This window comes from Ambystoma mexicanum, chromosome 12, assembly GCF_040938575.1.
Source record: "Ambystoma mexicanum isolate Mex_15411 chromosome 12, UKY_AmexF1_1, whole genome shotgun sequence".
NCBI lineage: Eukaryota > Metazoa > Chordata > Amphibia > Caudata > Ambystomatidae > Ambystoma > Ambystoma mexicanum.
In genome coordinates, this window is record NC_090936.1 from 479047454 (window position 1) to 479067133 (window position 19680).

General features: G+C 51.2%; 1 protein-coding gene across 6 annotated transcripts in view; it reads left to right on the plus strand.

The window, feature by feature from the left end:
• The window catches only part of DGKI (diacylglycerol kinase iota), a 1316934-nt gene that overhangs the window by 1017094 nt on the left and 280160 nt on the right, over positions 1-19680 (plus strand). For all 6 annotated transcript variants that reach the window (XM_069628758.1, XM_069628759.1, XM_069628760.1 and 3 more), the window contains 2 exons: positions 4227-4267; positions 7810-7937. In XM_069628758.1, the coding sequence (XP_069484859.1) occupies positions 4227-4267; positions 7810-7937 (169 nt within the window). The remainder of the gene's footprint in view (positions 1-4226; positions 4268-7809; positions 7938-19680) is intronic.

Below are 19680 nucleotides of genomic sequence, written 5' to 3' on the forward strand. Positions count from 1 at the left end.
CCCTGGTGGCTGGGGGGTGGGGGTGATAGGGGACATGAGTGGGGGCCTGGTGGAGGGTGCCCCTGGTGGCGGGGGGGTGGGGGTGATAGGGGACATGAGTGGGGGCCTGGTGGAGGGTGCCCCTGGTGGCTGGGGGTTGGGGGTGGTGGGAGACATGGGTGGGGGCCTGGTGGAGGGTGCCCCTGGTGGCTGGGGGGTGGGGGTGATAGGGGATATGAGTGGGGGCCTGGTGGAGGGTGCCCCTGCACTGCTGGGGGGTGGGGGTGATAGGGGACATGGGTGGGGGCCTGGTGGAGGGTGCCCCTGGATGCTGGGGGGTGGGGGTGGTGGGAGACATGGGTGGGGGCCTGGTGGAGGGTGCCCCTGGATGCTGGGGGGTGGGGGTGGTGGGAGTCATGAGTGGGGGCCTGGTGGAGGGTGCCCCTGGTGGCTGGGGGTTGGGGGTGGTGGGAGACATGGGTGGGGGCCTGGTGGAGGGTGCCCCTGGTGGCTGGGGGTTGGGGGTGGTGGGAGACATGGGTGGGGGCCTGGTGGAGGGTGCCCCTGGTGGCGGGGGGGGTGGGGGTGATAGGGGACATGAGTGGGGGCGTGGTGGAGGCTGCCCCTGCACTGCTGGGGGGTGGGAGTGGTGGGAGACATGGATGGGGGCCTGGTGGAGGGTGCCCCTGGTGGCTGGGGGGTGGGGGTGATAGGGGACATGAGTGGGGGCCTGGTGGAGGGTGCCCCTGCACTGCTGGGGGGTGGGAGTGATAGGGTACATGGGTGGGGGCCTGGTGGAGGGTGCCCCTGGATGCTGGGGGTTGGGGGTGGTGGGAGACATGGGTGGGGGCCTGGTGGAGGGTGCCCCTGGATGCTGGGGGGTGGGGGTGGTGGGAGTCATGAGTGGGGGCCTGGTGGAGGGTGCCCCTGGTGGCTGGGGGTTGGGGGTGGTGGGAGACATGGGTGGGGGCCTGGTGGAGGGTGCCCCTGGTGGCTGGGGGTTGGGGGTGGTGGGAGACATGGGTGGGGGCCTGGTGGAGGGTGCCCCTGGTGGCGGAGGGGTGGGGGTGATAGGGGACATGAGTGGGGGCGTGGTGGAGGCTGCCCCTGCACTGCTGGGGGGTGGGGGTGGTGGGAGACATGGATGGGGGCCTGGTGGAGGGTGCCCCTGGTGGCGGGGGGGTGGGGGTGATAGGGAACATGAGTGGGGGCGTGGTGGAGGCTGCCCCTGCACTCCTGGGGGTGGGGGTGGTGGGAGACATGAGTGGGGGCGTGGTGGAGGCTGCCCCTGCACTGCTGGGGGGTGGGGGTGGTGGGAGACATGAGTGGGGGCGTGGTGGAGGCTGCCCCTGCACTGCTGGGGGGTGGGGGTGGTGGGAGACATGGATGGGGGCCTGGTGGAGGGTGCCCCTGGTGGCTGGGGGGTGGGGGTGATAGGGGACATGAGTGGGGGCCTGGTGGAGGGTGCCCCTGGTGGCTGGGGGTTGGGGGTGGTGGGAGACATGGGTGGGGGCCTGGTGGAGGGTGCCCCTGGTGGCTGGGGGTTGGGGGTGGTGGGAGACATGGGTGGGGGCCTGGTGGAGGGTGCCCCTGGTGGCGGGGGGCTGGGGGTGATAGGGGACATGAGTGGGGGCGTGGTGGAGGCTGCCCCTGCACTGCTGGGGGGTGGGGGTGGTGGGAGACATGGATGGGGGCCTGGTGGAGGGTGCCCCTGGTGGCGGGGGGGTGGGGGTGATAGGGGACATGAATGGGGGCCTGGTGGAGTGTGCCCCTGGATGCTGGGGGGTGGGGGTGGTGGGAGACATGGGTGGGGGCCTGGTGGAGGGTGCCCCTGGTGGCTGGGGGTTGGGGGTGGTGGGAGACATGGGTGGGGGCCTGGTGGAGGGTGCCCCTGGTGGCTGGGGGTTGGGGGTGGTGGGAGACATGGGTGGGGGCCTGGTGGAGGGTGCCCCTGGTGGCGGGGGGGGTGGGGGTGATAGGGGACATGAGTGGGGGCGTGGTGGAGGCTGCCCCTGCACTGCTGGGGGGTGGGGGTGGTGGGAGACATGGATGGTGGGAGACATGAGTGGGGGCCTGGTGGAGGGTGCCCCTGGTGGCTGGGGGTTGGGGGTGGTGGGAGACATGGGTGGGGGCCTGGTGGAGGGTGCCCCTGGTGGCTGGGGGTTGGGGGTGGTGGGAGACATGGGTGGGGGCCTGGTGGAGGGTGCCCCTGGTGGCTGGGGGTTGGGGGTGGTGGGAGACATGGGTGGGGGCCTGGTGGAGGGCGCCCCTGGATGCTGGGGGGTGGGGGTGGTGGGAGACATGGGTGGGGGCCTGGTGGAGGGTGCCCCTGCACTGCTGGGGGGTGGGGGTGGTGGGAGACATGAGTGGGGGCGTGGTGGAGGCTGCCCCTGCACTGCTGGGGGGTGGGGGTGGTGGGAGACATGAGTGGGGGCGTGGTGGAGGCTGCCCCTGCACTGCTGGGGGGTGGGGGTGGTGGGAGACATGAGTGGGGGCGTGGTGGAGGCTGCCCCTGCACTGCTGGGGGGTGGGGGTGGTGGGAGACATGAGTGGGGGCGTGGTGGAGGCTGCCCCTGCACTGCTGGGGGGTGGGGGTGGTGGGAGACATGAGTGGGGGCGTGGTGGAGGCTGCCCCTGCACTGCTGGGGGGTGGGGGTGGTGGGAGACATGGATGGGGGCCTGGTGGAGGGTGCCCCTGGTGGCTTGGGGGTGGGGGTGATAGGGGACATGAGTGGGGGCCTGGTGGAGGGTGCCCCTGGTGGCGGGGGCTGGGGGTGATAGGGGACATGAGTGGGGGCCTGGTGGAGGCTGCCCCTGCACTGCTGGGGGGTGGGGGTGCAGGGGGACATGAGCAGGTGTGCAGGGTTGTCCCCTGTTTTGTGGGCTGCCTGCAGGGGCCGTGGAGGGTGTACAGAGAACACCTGTGAGGACCCACCCAGCCTAATTGCGTGTGATAATTCCCGCACACCCCTGTAATACACGTACCTGGCCAAATCGCATGTGAGAATTCCCGCGCACCCCTGTAATACACGTACCCAGCCGAATCGCGTGTAGAACTTCCCGTGTACCCCTGTAATACACGTACCCAGCCAAATCGCGTGTGATAATTCCCTCGTACCCCTGTAATACACGTACCCTGGCCAATCGCGTGTAGAACTTCCCACGCACCCCTGTAATACACGTACCAAGCCAAATCGCGTGTGATAATTCCCGCGCACCCCTGTAATACACGTACCTGGCCAAATCGCATGTGAGAATTCCCGCGTACCCCTGTAATACACGTACCCAGCCGAATCGCGTGTAGAACTTCCCGTGTACCCCTGTAATACACGTACCCAGCCAAATCGCGTGTGATAATTCCTGCGTACCCCTGTGATACACGTGCCCTGGCTAATCGCGTGTAAAACTTCACGCGTACCCCTGTAATACACGTACCCTGGCTAATCGCGTGTATAACTTCACGCGTACCCCTGATATGCACGTTACCCGCTTTGCGTTCCTTGTTTGGCAGCCCTGTAGACTGGTCCAGGGTTAGCGCAGCCCTTTGCGATGATTTAGCGATTTTGATGGCTTTTCCTTGCGCGAGGGCGTTCTTGGGGGCGTTACTGGCGCTTCTGCAGGGTCGCTGCGATACTCTGCGCCACGGCTGGTTTGGGAGCCTAAAATCCATGAATACGCTGTGCGCGGAAATCGGTTTTGGCGCACGTGCCTGGCGCAGACAATCGCACGCGGACACTCTGCGCCAGCCGCTTGTGACACTTTTCTGCGAAATTCTATGAATTACCCTGTTAGTCTACTTGCTTATTGTCCCTCAGTCATTTAATTTACAACAATCTGCTGTGCAGCCATTGCACACTAGGGCTTTTCTCCTTTATGCATGTTATATCATTTTAAGAACATCTCCTAAAAGTAGATATGGTATTTTGAATCTTGAAACCCAAAAGCACTGTTACATTTGTAATATCTGAGGATTGCAGGTCATTCTTGTAGTGCTGGAAGGACTTTGACTTTTGGTTTCAACCAGTCACCTTTGTATTGCATATTTCAAAGAGAGACCCTAAAACTTGAATGTTCTACAGGAAAAACAAACTTCCCGGGATACCGCTAGCATGGGGCAGAGCCAGTCACAGATCATTGAACACAAAGAGGCATGGCATCTACCAGTAACATCAGGTGTATGCTTGACAGGGTGTGAGTGGTTATCAATGTTGAGCACTACCAACCAAACTCTTTTGTTTCTTCCATAGCGACGTCGGCAGACCGATTTTACCGCATCGATCGATCTCAGGTAAGTCCCCATCATCAGGCTGGGGAATCTGTTAAGCACAGGACCTCTTTTAGCCTTTTCCATCCAGGCATTGTGTTTGTATCCATGTGCCCTGTGGTGTCTGTGCCCATAGTTCCTTGTGCATTGTCCAGTGCTTGCCTCTCATTCTTTCTCCAGAATACAGTTACTTCTCTTCTCCTCTGGGAAATTTAGACAGTCATTTCTCTTCAGATTCCTTTCAGATTCTTCAGTTAGGAAAATCAATTACCACAAACATGGTATAAACCACCCCATCTGCTCATGCACCACCTGCCTCAGTTTTCTTACTGCACTGATTGTTTAAACCACCCCATCTGCTCATGCACCACCTGCCTCAGTTTTCTTACTGCACTGATTGTTTAAACCACCCCATCTGCTCATGCACCACCTGCCTCAGTTTTCTTACTGCACTGAATGTTTAAACCACCCCATCTGCTCATGCACCACCTGCCTCAGTTTTCTTACTGCACTGATTGTTTAAACCACCCCATCTGCTCATGCACAACCTGCCTCAGTTTTCTTACTGCACCGATTGTTTAAACCACCCCATCTGCTCATGCACAACCTGCCTCAGTTTTCTTACTGCACCGATTGTTTAAACCACCCCATCTGCTCATGCACAACCTGCCTCAGTTTTCTTACTGCACCGATTGTTTAAACCACCCCTGCTTCTCATGAACCACCAGCCTCTGTTTTTTTACTGCCCTGCCCGTATTAACCGGCCCATCTGCTCATGCACCCTCTGTTTATTTACTGCACTGGTTGTGCAAACTCTGCCATCCGCAAATGCACTACCAGCCTCTGTTTTTTTTTCTTTGGAGAAACTGGAATTTTGAGCACATTTGCCTTGTTTTATCATTATTTGTTTTTCGTTCATGAGTTGATCATGTCCCTGCCGAAAGTATTTGATTGTAAGTATTGCAATTCCTAGCAGCCGACATGGTATTTGCACGTGGTGTCCTAGCACAGAGCACTACTCTGCAGGTCACGTTGAAACCTGAAGGTCCAGTCACTGAGGGAGAGGGGGTCAGAGGTTTCTATGGCCCAATATCAAGCTGCTAGAATGGGCTGACTCTCCTCTGCTCGGTCTAGTTAGATGGCTGTCTTTCAGGACTTGAGTTTGCATTTCTTCCAGGCAAAAACATTCCCCTGCAGGGCAGTGCCACCTGCAGCAGAGTTCAAGTGTAGGTGTTCCCAAAAACAGGAAGAACGAAAGGTCCAGATCGCCAAAAGGAGTTACATGTTCCTGTGCGGTGAGCAGCAATGCCTCACAGAAACACCATTATCCTCTACTGCACCATTCCCTGCTAACCAGTTGCTTCCTGTGCTCGTGCCAAGGGGAGAACTGGCAACTTTTGGCCTGGGGAAGCAAATATTCCTTTCTGACCCATAGTACCGTGGCCCATACCCACAATGCAGCGGCCCCAACTTCCAGAACAAATACACTCAATACCAACCTCTCTCTACCCTACACATTCTCAAGTATATATATCATTACTTGCCTTTCATGCAACATATCTTTCAGTGATATTTGTGGTTTCTAAGAGAACCAGACCCTAGGAATCTCCCCGACATAACAAACACAGTAAAATGGTTTCACAGGGATAATATAATTGATGAACTCGGAAAGCTGGGATTTGAACCTGTGTTTCCTCGTGCTCCAGTTTGCAATTGCAATCTTCTCCCATCCCTTCTGATCCCATCTTTAGATTTCGACCAAGTAAAGAGGCGGCAAAGCTAGAAAATTCATTGGTATAGCGAAGCCATTGCAGAGCCTGGGGTCTGGCCTAACTCTGAGTCAAGCATGCGCTGGCACGCACAGCAAAAGAACAATACATTACTTCCTGTATCCCCAGCCCACAAAACAAAACCCATGCCTGCCACCCTTTCCACCCACTCCCTACAACTTAAAACCCTCACTTGGCATCCTGCCTTCTCATTAGTATGCATAATATAAATGACAACCATTATAATTATTCATGGAGTAACACTATAGATTACATAGCCATGTATATACTAGACGTTCTGTGCAAATAGTTATGGAAAATAAGGCAGAGTGATAAAAAGTGATATGTTCACAATGACAAGATATATGAAGTCTCGATGATGGGAGTTTGAGCCCTGTCTTCCTGGTTCCACAGTTTCCAATTCAGAGAGCAGTGTAGACTTAATCTTCTCCAATTTTTCAATATCAGAACCAACTTTCTACAAAGTTGTTATTCAATGGCTAATGTAGCACACTGTTTAATACATCTGCCTATCAAAGCACCAATGTACTTGCAACAGAAAAGCATATTACTCATCTGTATCCTGAGGCAAAAACATCTGTGTGTACATACAATTCTACAGGCTACGATTATAATTATGATGAAAACCCACTAGAATTATAATCTTAGTCTGAAGAATTGTGTGCACTTGGTAAGCACCAAGTCGCAGGATGAAGCAACCTGAAAAAATGTACGAGAAATCTTAATTGAAACATATGGTCATAAAGCAAGTATGCATCATTGAGTCAGAAAAAAGAAGGGGGTGGAGCCAATCCCACAATCAGGTGCAGTATCATGCAGGTCAGGCTCAGACCTCAGCAACAGACAATCCACCTGCTGACCTCCATTTCCAGATGTGTTCCTTTGTCTCAGTTACCCTATGTGTCTTACCCATAACCCTCCAGTGCCCTTCTCTTGAAACACATTCTCAATGCCCCCCAGGTCCGTTCCTTGCCCCTCACCCCCTTCAAGTTCCCATCACACCAAGCCTGTTCCTTGCCCTTCACCACCTTCCGTTGCCCTGGCTCACACATGCACAGTATAGCACGTTGGTTTGTCAGTGAGCCTCTGCTAGGCATGACAAGAAGCTGTGGTTGGAGTGTTGCTGGTAATTGTGGATAGGGCATCTGCACATGGACAACGCAGAGCAGGGGACATGGCTTTTATTGTTCTCCCAAATTGCACTTTCTTGGACGGTGGGCTGCATATTCCACGTGGTAGGTGCAGAGATCAGGCCACTAATGACAAATACATGTCAGAATCACCAGCACTGGTACTACTGATGCCAGTGATTCTGACAATCCCATCCATGGAATCCTATTGGACTCTGTGAAATGGGAATTTATTGGCCTCTCCGCCATCCGTAATATCCCCGGTAATACCAGAATATCAGGCGGTGGAAACGGTACGGGAGCTTTGCCAGTATACCACCAGAATTACCGATGGGATACCAGCAACATTGTAACCCGGGCCACGGTGTGACTTAGCACCTGTTGATTTTAATACACTTCCAGGTTGATTTGAACTGCACAACACAGCAAGGTGCGACACATTTTATACATACCCCGGTTCTGAGCTAGGCCTTATATATATCCAGGGTCTTTTGGCTATTTCCCGGGTACAGCTGCGCTCTGGTCCACGACGGATCAGCTCCAGTCTAGTGCAGTCTCACCTCAAGCAAGTTAATGACCAGCTGTACATTGCCATCTTTCCCTTTTCTTCCTCTGTACATTCATTGCTCTCTTGCTCTATTCACAGGAACATTTGCATTTTGTGACCGAGATTTCTCAAGAGGAGATCTTCATCCTGGACCCAGAGGTGTTGGAGGTCCCGTCCGAAGTGCCAGCTCCAGGGATGCCTGACCTAGTGATGGAGCAGGCGTCAGGGTGAGCTCTGGGGATGTGGTAGAGAAAGTGTTGGTTTTGTATTTGCTTCAGTGACCTCTTTTAAAAGAGGGGTTCAATGTAACAGGGTGTATGATACAAAAGGCAATTACTCTGGCAGGTGATAGGGTGACTACAAAACTTGCATCCATAACTCCGCCAACGGGGACTCTGGGAGCCTTCTTGAACCAAGCCACACTCTGCATGAGACACATGGATCCTGTGCAATCTTAAGACCATCTCCCAAATGTCCAGAATACCGGGCCGTTCCGATCTTGGTGGGCCCGGTATTTCCCCATCAAGGGAACCCGGACCAGGTACATCCCCATTTGAGCCCCCATAGGGCTCAATGGGAATGGGGAGCATGCTAACAACGGGCCCGTTAATGACGGGCCCGTTGTTAGCATGCTGGGCCTCTCGCGGGACCCGCTAAGGACGTCTGGTGAAACCAGGCGCCCAGAACGGGTCCCGCAAGAGGACCTCGTAATGGGGCAGTAAGGGGTTAACGGCACCGGCACCTATACCGGTGCTGTTAACCCCTTATCGCCCGTCTCGTAATGAGGCCCCTAGAGTCTGATACATGTACTTCCTGGTGGCTTTGGAAGCTGAGTGTATTATATCCCAGAATTCCTTCCATGAAGGAGGCAGAGCTTATCAGCATTTAAATTACCAGGTTGACTGACCACAATAAAGTAAGGTATCCCTTGCAGGAGAACGTAAACTCAATCTTTATGACATGAATGAATACTACTGCAAAGGTGGCTAGAAAGGCAGGATCAGACGGTTGCAGCAAATGTGTCGGGTGCTACGGGAGCACAGACTGAGGAACACAAGGCCCTGGCAGCTCACGCAGGTTCCACACCAGAACCATCCATGAGAAGGAACAGTTCCATGCATTCACTCACCAGATGAGAGCTGAGTGGCAGGCATGGCAGTGACAACTAAGTGCCTCTCTCTTACCCGAACTAGGTTCCCATCCCAGATGGGCATTGCATCTTCCTTTGACAATACCCCAAAATATCCCCCTGTTTCACAATCAAACCCAGCAGGTGAATTTACTAAATTTCTTGTGAAAATTCAAAGGCTACTTGCTCCATTTGTAATTAAGGAAGCCCCAATAGGCTTGCAAACAGCCGGTAGACTATAAACCCATAATTGACCCGATGAGGCTAAACCTATTCCTCAAAGATTCAACGTAACATCCCTTACTCTCACTCTGGTGTCCATTCATGAGGAGAATGGTGTCCATTCTTGACTTTAACCTCTGCCTGTGTCTTTACAAAGTCTTTAGTTGCATTGAGTGCATGTCTGAAACATGTGTCCATCCAAACTTATATCACAAGTTCATGGGTGCTTCCTGACTTACTGCTTGCACAGAATGCACCTACTGTGGAGAACCAGTTTTATCTGAGCTTGTCAGTAGTGCCTTCAAACATTCTACTCACATTCTACTCACCCCGGTTCACCTGACACATTTTGGGCATGAAACTGAGAGCGCTTTCCCTCTCAGAACAGATGAGCCATCCAAAGGAGACCGTGGACCACTCTACGAATAACACATTGCCTTGAGCTGCAGCTTCAGGGAGCCTTGGCCTGATGGCCTCCTGTCTTGCAGTTCTCTCCCTAGTGAGGCTCAGGATGAGAGAGCTATAGCTCTGCCCTCACCCTACCAGGAACAAGAGAGCCAAACACAATCTCAGGTTTTGCCATTGGTGATTTATAGGTCCAGTCAATGGGCTTGGAGTGGGGCATTCTGACGTTATCAGAAGTCACATACAGGCTCCAGGCTCACAAGCCTCCATCATCACCAACATATCACGATCTTCTGTTCCAGTACATTGGCAATTCCTAGCCTGTGCCAAAGAAATGCCAACAACTTTGCATCAGCAGACGGCCACGGAATGCTGCAATCTACCCTACCCTAAATCCATTACCTCCTGATCCTTCAGAGAACACCATTGTTAGGATGAATTAACAACACCAATGCAGTGTTATACCTGAAAAAAGCATGGCACCCGCAGTATTAAGTCATGCCAACGTGCAATGGAACTGTAGGCTAAGCTGGGCAACCTTAATGGTTTCTGCCACCTGGTAAGAGCAAAGACGGACATCACCGGCTCATCGATGTCACGAATGAAGGCTGACCTTGTAGGTACTCAGCTCAGTCATTGGCCCAGAGAAACACTCAGGAGATGAACACGTCTCCACTCAGTACTGCTGCATTTGCCCCTGTAGGTTTGGGGCTACCATGCTTCTGGACTGGAAGAGTCATTGTTGGGTGTGTCTCTCTTCTCTCTCTCCAAACATTCACAAGCTCCTTCGCGTGTTTACGTGGAGTAGCCCGCGCAATAAGCCTCTGCTTTCCCCCACGTGGTCCAGTCAGATGTCGTTCTCTTACGCCCCTGAAAGTGAGGTTACAGTCCTTGATTCACTTACTTGCATCCAATGTCTTTGTTTCCAAAACAAACCAAGAAGACCTGAAAGGACCATGAGAAACAGGTTTGGGGTGCAATGCACACATTGCAGCCGTGATTCAAAGTCATTGGGGGTCATTTCGAGTTGCGCGGTAGGGGAGACCGGCCACCGGTAAGGAGACCGGTGCCGGTAATCCCCTACTGCCCGATTCCAACGTCCCCTAACGGGAACCGTCTGACCACACGTCCCTTACGGGTCCCGTTAGGGGACAAGGCCGCTAATTACGGGCCTGCCATTAGCAGGCCCGTAAATAGCACCTTCCCCATTCCCATTGAGACCTATGGGGGCTCAAATGGGAATGGGGAATGGTTGGTGCAATGGGGATTTACCGGTCCCGCCAGGGTCGGATTAGACCGGTATGTCCCCATTGCACCACACAGGACTCGGTCCTGTTATTGGAGGCAGTCATGGCGCAAATAGCTCCATGACTACCTCCAATCTCGTAATGACCCCCATATTATGCTACTTCTTCCCCAATCTTGCTATTCCTTCCAACAGAAGAACATCAGATAGTGACTGCGCCCCCTATTCATTCTAACGTGGGCCATGCTAGTGTGTCTGTGTTGCGCAACCTCCTCCCAGCGCCTGTTGGGCCAGGAGATACACCGTGCCGCCTCATTCCATCAGCCCATGCATTGGCCGGCCGTGCGATGCGGAGCAACATTTCATATCGTGTGCGTAAAATGCGTTTAGCTCCACCCTGCCTGGCATCGTAAGTGTGCTCATCACGTGTGATCTCTTTTTCGCATGCAAAATCCACATCTCGAGGCCAGCAAAGGTTTGCGGTGCAAAGCCCCTGTCTCTGGAAGGCGCTCCTGACGGACGTGTGCAACTTCATGAAATCAGGCACGCAAGGCTGAATGGGAGCTCTTCTTATGACCATGTTTTATCTTCATGTCAGCATTGACCTATTTGTTACCTTAACCTTTTCCCCTCTCAACCGTGCCCCTAGAATCAATCAAGTTTGCATTGCGTTGTGCCTTACAAATGCAAATCCATTACTGACCTGGTGATGGGCAAGGTACTGTGCAATCTCGGCTGGAGACTCTCTTTTCACAAACAAGTGACCTTCTGCACCTCGGGCGTACTCGTTTTGGGCCGGCGTGATAATTGTTGACACCCTGGGTGAAAGCTCTATTTCCCACCCTGCCTCACGCTTCCTTTGATCTTATTTCCATATCTATGCCCCAAATAGTCTCCCGCTGCCCTGTTTGTGTTAACTTGCAAATATTCTCTCATACTCGGGCATGATTTGAAAGAATGACCATCAGTCAGTGCAAAACACACACATATAAGCAAACAAACTGAATAGAAATTAGCAATGCAAGCTTCCTTTAAGCATGAAACGGACACAGGGCTGTTAGTGGTCGTAGCAGTTCACACATACTCATGTATGGTACATGCAAGAGCAAGGACACCTTCTTCCTCTCACATACGGCAAAGGTATATAGCATGGGCAGTGCGAGTGCCTGTGGACAGCAGCTGGGAAGGCATTTATCACATAGAGAATGTTGATAAAATATCCTACAGCAGTGCAAGCTTCCCTCACGCATGTAAACGTGTATAGAATGGCCTGCGGCAGTGCAAGCTTCACTCACACATGTAAACGTGTATAGAATGGCCTGCGGCAGTGCAAGCTTCACTCACACATGTAAACGTGTATAGAATGGCCTGCGGCAGTGCAAGCTTCACTCACACATGTAAACGTGTATAGAATGGCCTGCAGCAGTGCAAGTTTCCCTCACACATGTAAACATGTATATAATGATCTGCAGCAGTGCAAGCTTCCCTTACACATGTACAAGTGTAAAGAATGGGCAACAGCAGGGTAAGCGTCCCTTAACCATGTAAAAGTATATAGAATGGCCTGCGGCAGTGCGTGCTTCCCTCACACGTGTATATGTGTACAGAATGGGCAACAGCAGTGCAAGCTTCCCTCACACATTTACAAGTGTATGGGATGGGCAACAGCAGTGCAAGCGTCCCTTACACATGTAAAAGTATATAGAATGGCCTGCGGCAGTGCACGCTTCCCTCACACATGTAAAAGTGTATGGAATGGGCAACAGCAGTGCAAGCTTCCCTCGCACATGAAAAAGTGTATAGAATGCCCTGCAGCAGTGTAAGCTTCCCTCACACATGTAAACGTGTATATAATGATCTGCAGCAGTGCAAACTTCCCTTACACATGTAAACGTGTATAGAATGGCCTGCGGCAGTGCACGCTTCCCTCACACATGTAAAAGTGTATAGAATGGGCAACAGCAGTGCAAGCTTCCCTTAAACATGTAAACGTGTATAGAATGGGCAACAGCAGTGCAAGCTTCCCTTACACATGTAAACGTGTATAGAATGGCCTGTGGCAGTGCACGCTTCCCTCACACATGTAAAAGTGTATAGAATGGGCAACAGCAGTGCAAACTTCCCTTACACATGTAAACGTGTATAGAATGGCCTGCAGCAGTGAAAGCTTCCCTCACACATGTAAACGTGTATATATTGGCCTGCGGCAGTGCACGCTTCCCTCACACATGTAAAAGTGTATAGAATGGGCAACAGTAGTGCAAGCTTCCCTCACACATGTAAACGTGTATAGAATGGGCAACAGCAGTGCAAGCTTCCCTTACACATGTAAACGTGTATAGAATGGGCAACAGCAGTGCAAGCTTCCCTCACACATATACAAGTGTATGGGATGGGCAACAGCAGTGCAAGCTTCCCTTACACATGTAAACTTGTATAGAATGGCCCGCGGCAGTGCATGCTTCCCTCACACATGTAAAAGTGTATGGAATGGGCAACAGCAGTGCAAGCTTCCCTTACACATGTAAACGTGTATAGAATGGGCAACAGCAGTGCAAGCTTCCCTCACACATGTAAACGCGTATAGAATGGGCAACAGCAGTGCAAGCTTCCCTCACACATATACAAGTGTATGGGATGGGCAACAGCAGTGCAAGCTTCCCTTACACATGTAAACGTGTATAGAATGGCCTGTGGCAGTGCACGCTTCCCTCACACATGTAAAAGTGTATAGAATGAGCAACAGAAGTGCCAGTTCCTCCCACACAGAAGAAAGGCACGGCAGGGGCCGGGCGAGTGCACGAAATATTTCTTTCTGTCGAAAAGGGGTAATAATAAATCAAGTTAATAATTACTTTGCCTTAAAGGGTTGTTCTTTTTTGTTTTTATAAGACTACGTTTCTCACACATAGTCAACTTGCTCCCTGCTCTCAGGATCACTTAGGCTCTCAGAGTCTGAACGTTCACTTCTTTGTCAAAAACTCTACTTCGTTGTTCAATGTCTTTCAGAGTCTTTAAAACGTCTAGGTTTCAGCTTCACAGACTCTTAGGTTGATTACTTTCCTCAGGCCAATCATTTTGTTGAGTTTCCAGCATCAAACAGGATCCATGGCTTTTCTCAACTGCAATGACCTTCTCAGTTGCTCTTACAATCTTTGAAGCCCCTCTCAGACCCGGTATTTCTGAAGGTTTGCAGCATTCATCAGGATCTAGGTCTCTTCAGGCTTTAAAGCACTCTGCTCAGACGCCGGGTGCTTTGAAAGGGTTCTCTGAGCCACACTCAGCCTATGGGAAGTTTCTAAAATGTGATAATGCCCCTCTCAAGTACAGGGAATGTTCGAGACTTTGCAAGACGCATCTCCAACTTCAGCTGCTGTGTTCCGCTTCTCAATTCCCCTCTCAGGCTCTAGGCACTTTATAAAATATTGCAATACTCCTCTCAGGTACTGGGCATATTTCAGGGTTCTCAGCACCCCTCTGATCCTTTCAAACTTTCTAAAATATCTGTATTCTGCTCTCGGGTGCTAGGTGCTGCTGAGGGTTCTGAGGAAGTTCATCCGTCTCAACAGGGTAGCCAGGTATTGGGTGTCAGGGACTGTCTCCTTCAGCCTCTCGGTAGAGGTCCTCTAAAGCTCCACAAAATGTCTCACGGCCTTCCAGCCATTTTGTTTTCCGATGACTCCCGTCTTGAGCCCTGATTGCTAGGGAATGACCCTGTGTTTTCTTTTGAATTCTCTTGGCTCTGTGAGTGTTATCTCTGTCCCTTTTCCCAATACGCTCTTCATTCTAGCCCCAAGGTCGGTTGATGTAAACCAGGTCTGCCATCTTGGATTTGATCCGTTATTCTTTCTTTGAGGAAGCCATCAAGTGCTTCTGCTAAATCAGGGGGCAAGTATTTCAATATAACACTTGTGTAGGTAAAATCACTATTTGCTGTTCTGGGGTTGTGTGCTACATCACACTCGCTCATGAAGACATATATTGCGGTATGGGCTGGTACTGCACACTTCCCTCAAACGCAGAACACTTACTTCAAAGACAGCACCAGTCTTCCCTCACACCCATAGAATAATTGCCCTATAGGCAGGACGCTGCACTTTTCCCTGCAACACACTTACACACTCCAAGTACAGCATGGGTAAGGCCAGTGCACACTTTTCAAACTTCCCACAGAGAGAAAAGGCCTATCGAGAGCTGAGGCAGTGCAAGCTTTTCTCGAATATATAACCGGTACAGCATGGGCAGCGGAACAGTGAACTGTGTGCTCCTGGGCAAATCAATTTATCTCACTGAGGCTTACCTGCCAAAATCAGACGTGTCTACAAATGCTTCAGACCACTCTGTCCACTACTCCTAAAGAAGCCTCCTTCCTGATATTGCCAAATACGTAATATTAACAGTTAGAATTCACATAACGAAATAGTTTATTTGATTCCCATGGATATTAAAGACTCATTTTTTTACATCATTTTCTGTGATGCAAAGAAGGGGGCCCCACACATCTTTTGCAGCCTAGGGCCCCGCAAATCCTAGGGCTGGCCCTGGGTTGCTCATTATCAGCGGGGTGCTTGTCTCTTGCAGAAGGGATCTGGTCTGGCAATTCAGGCTGGACTGTCCTTTTTATGCTGCGCGCGTCGTGGGCCGGGCACACTGGTCAGAAGAGGTCACGCCGTTCTAACCAGGCACGAGCTCGCAGGACCGGGGAGCGCGCATCTTCCTTCTTCTGGGACCGAAGAGGACCCCGAACTCTTTGTTTTGCACTTTTTCTGCCCGCTGTAAACATGCAGTCTTAACCTTTTCAAATGTTGGCCTGTGTCTCTACGTTGTAGTTGTTTTCTCCCAGTCTGAACCGCATCATACTGTGTACCTCTGGCTCGGTTTCATCTCTGACCTCTCTGAACTTATGAAATTGCTTTTAACAGGGCACGTGTAGCTGCAAACCATAGGACACACAGAGGGAGTGGATGAATACACAATTTGAGATAATTTAACACGATAAACACTGCATGTATCGAATATTTCGGGGCACGCACGTTTAACTCTATTCTGCATTCTTTTAATTCGTGGCATTTTCTCTCTCATTTTGTAAATGATAAATCATCCGTTAAGAGATTGTCACCGAGCAGGACCACGCTCAGCTGTCAGTACTTCGTGAGTGGCCACGAGGGGTCAGTGTTGTACCAGTATTTATCCTTGCCACCTGCCTCGAACGGAGCAGGACGATTAGGCGCGGCCAGTTCGGCGCGGGCCGATTCGCCGCGACCGATTCGGCGCAGGAGACAATTTGGCGCGCCCAGTTCGGCGTTGCGACATTTGGGCGCGGGGATGTTTTGGCGCGGGAGGGGGGGGGGGATTGTCATTGTTTTGCGTCGTTCAGTATTTTTTATTGTGAATTGCCCAAAAAAAATAATACAGCATTTGATATGATATGATAGTTTATTTATATAGCGCCATGAAACACATTGTGTATAGGCGCTATATAAATAAACTATCATATCATATCAAATGCTTTATTATTATTTTTTTTCTTAGACTGTTCATTCGTGGGAGTTAAATATGTAACTTTTGCTGCCCCAGGCACAAGGCCAGTTTGGTCTTGTGGTTAAGTTCCAAGCCTCCAAATCTTGCAGGCCATGGTTCGTGGCTGGGCTAAAGCTTTTAATTTGATTGTATTTGCAAAATATCACATTATTTTTATTTAAAAGGGGAAATTAAAGAAAGGTTCAGTTTATCCACAAACCATGGCCTGCAAGACTATGGGGTAGAGAACTTACCGCAAGGCCACTACCTCCAGCGAATCCCTGTAATCCCTGGCATGGGGAGAGAGGTGGTAGTGGGCAGGTGGTTCGTGGCATCTTGCGGGGGCGGAGGGGAGAGGTGGTATCTGACAGGGGGTTACAGGTGGTAGTGGGCAGGTGGTGGGAGGGGGGAGGTGGTAGTGGGCAGGGGGTGGGAGGGGGAGGTGGTAGCTGGCAGGGGGTTAGAGGTGGTAGCTGGCAGGGGGTTAGAGGTGGTGGCTGGCAGGAGTTGGAGGGGGGAGGTGGTAGTGGGCAGGGGGTAGGAAGGGGGAGGTGGTAGTGGGCAGGGGGTGGAGGAGCGAGGTGGTAGCTGGCTGGTGGTGGGAGGTGGTAGTGGGCAGGGGGTGGAGGAGAGAGGTGGTAGCTGGCAGGGGGTTAGAGGTGGTAGCTGGCAGGAGTTGGAGGGGGAGGTGGTAGTGGGCAGGGGGTGCGAAGGTGGAGGTGGTAGTGGGCAGGGGGTGGAGGAGTGAGGTGGTAGCTGGCTGGTGGTGGGAGGTGGTAGTGGGCAGGGGGTGGAGGAGAGAGGTGGTAGCTGGCAGGTGGTGGGAGATGGTAGTGGGCAGGGGGTGGAGGAGAGAGGTGGTAGCTGGCAGGGGGTTAGAGGTGGTAGCTGGCAGGTGGTGGGAGGTGGTAGGTGATAGTGGGCAGGGGGTGGAGGAGAGAGGTGGTAGCTGGCAGGTGGTGGGAGGTGGTAGTGGGCAGGAGGGGGGTGGTAGTGGGCAGAGGGTTCTTTTTTATTGTGAATTGCCCAAATGCTTTATTATTATTTCTTTTTATTAGATTGTTCAATCATGGGGGTTAAATATGTAACTTTTGCAGCCCCAGGAAGAAGGCCAGTTTGGTCTTGTGGATAAGTTCCAAGCCTCACAATCTTGCAGGCCATGGTTCGTGGCGGGGCTAAAGCTTTTAATTTTATTCTATTTGCAAAATATCACATTATTTTTTTTTTCAAATAGAATAAAACTAAAAGCTTTAGCCCAGCCACGAACCATGACCTGCAAGATTGTGAGGCTTGGAACTTAACCACAAAACCAAACTGGCCTTGTGCCTGGGGCAGCAAAAGTTACATATTTAACTCACATGATTGAACAGCCTAATAAAAATAATAATAATAATAATAAAGCATTTGGGCAATTCACAATAAAAAATACTACACTTCACGCCAGTCACTTGACCCCAAATTATTTTCAAATGCAACAAGTTGTCAGGCACAGTTCCTGTCAACGTGCTGCATTTGAAAATAATTATGCTTTTAAATTTGGCGTGAGGGAGTTTAGATGTGGCTGCAATGTCAGCCACGTCCAAACGTCCCTCGCGCCAAATCGGCGGCGCCAGAAAGGCTCCCGCGCCGAAATGGGCGCGGCGAACTGGCCGCTGCGGCCAACTGGCCGCGCCGAACCGGCCCGCGGCGAAACGGCCGCGCCAAAAGGGGGTGTACCCGCCTCCAAATCCAGCGTCCTTAGCACGCAGGACCTGTTAAACCAGACAGGAATCTGGTGCAGCCGTGGTCAGAGCTACCCATGAAAGAGCCCACAGAGCCTGACACTGTGACGTTCCAGAAGATATCTAAGGGGAATAAGCATCACACTTTCACAAAACCACGAAGAGGACCCCAATGTTTATGGTTCGTAATCATGACCAGAAAACTGGAGTATACTAGTATAAGCAACCTGCACTCTCCGAGACCTCCTTACTTCACACATAGCTCTCAAGATCCGGCTTCTCACGAAGCTGCAGGATGTCAGACATTCAGTTCGGATGATGTAACCAACAGACCACAGTCCCAGGTGCACCCTCTTCTGGAGCCAAACGTCCATTGGAAAATATCACCATTATTCAGACAGGCTTTACTGCAGACCGCAGCAGACAACAAATAGACACAATTAACCTAAAACATGCAAGAGGCTAATCAACCAACCCTGCAGCTAGCTCACAAATGTCAGGCACAGTGGTAAATCGCATAAATGGCCATCATCTGACTTGGGGAGGGGGAGGCGAGACATTATTATTATTATTACTATTATTATCATGGTATTTATTGGTTGTATACGAATTGTTCGAACTACAATTTTTCGAATTACAATTGACCTTTGCACAATTGACCGAATTGTGAAGGTCAATTGTTACATATATGCGGGGGGAAACCCCCTTGCAAGCCCCCATTATATATATAAATATATATATATATATACATATATATATAACCAAACCAATATATATATATATATGCGGTCAATTGTGCAAAGGTCAATTTGGACCCTCGATTTCGGTCAATTAGGTAATTCGAACAATTGTGTTCGAACAATTTGGGTAATACCTATTTATTGAGTGTGGACCTAGCTTCGAGAAGCACCGGCGCGCTTTACAGCGGTATACACCGATACAGATACACGACAGAGTGCTTTACAGAGGTGTACAGCATAACATAGTGCTTTTCAGATGTAACAAAGGAAGAGATACACAGCGTGGGTAGAATACAGAGGGCCACAGAGGAGGGGTACAGCTGTACAGGGTGATGGGGAGCAGAGGGGCGGGTGGCATCTAGCGAGTCAGGTGGCACGAGGGACGACATGATGACCTAGGTGTTGAGGAGGAGAGACTCCTTGAAGGGGTGGGTCTTGAGTTATTTTCTGAATTGTAGGAGTGTGGGGTGAGTCTGATGCCGACGTGCCAACCTACGGTCCAAATCTGGACATGTAACACATTCATTTCATGTGCCAATTCAAGCCGCGCACAATTAGGCATGGATCTAGCTTCTGTGATCCACTTAGAAATGATCACAATTTAAGAGATTTAGGGATTATTTGAAAATTAGAAGGCAATCAAATGAGCTCACATGTTTTAAAACATATATAATTTCGTAGCTTTTGGTAGTAGTTCCAAAAATATGCAAATACATTGTCGATATCCCACTTGAAATCCTACCAAATGTTACAAATGTGCAAATGTAAAACGTCAGAACCAGGCCTTTATTCCTTTTGCTGTAGTGTAAAAAACTGTTACTGGGCAACATTCTTGTTCCCTGACTCCGGGACACCCCATGTTGGGACAGTTAATACCATGTGCAAAGGCGAATGCCTGACTGCCTCTCCCCCACTCTGGAAGGGTAGCCCCTTGAAATTCAAAAAAAGACTGCGCACCTGCTGGAGAATCCACACTTCTTTTAGGAA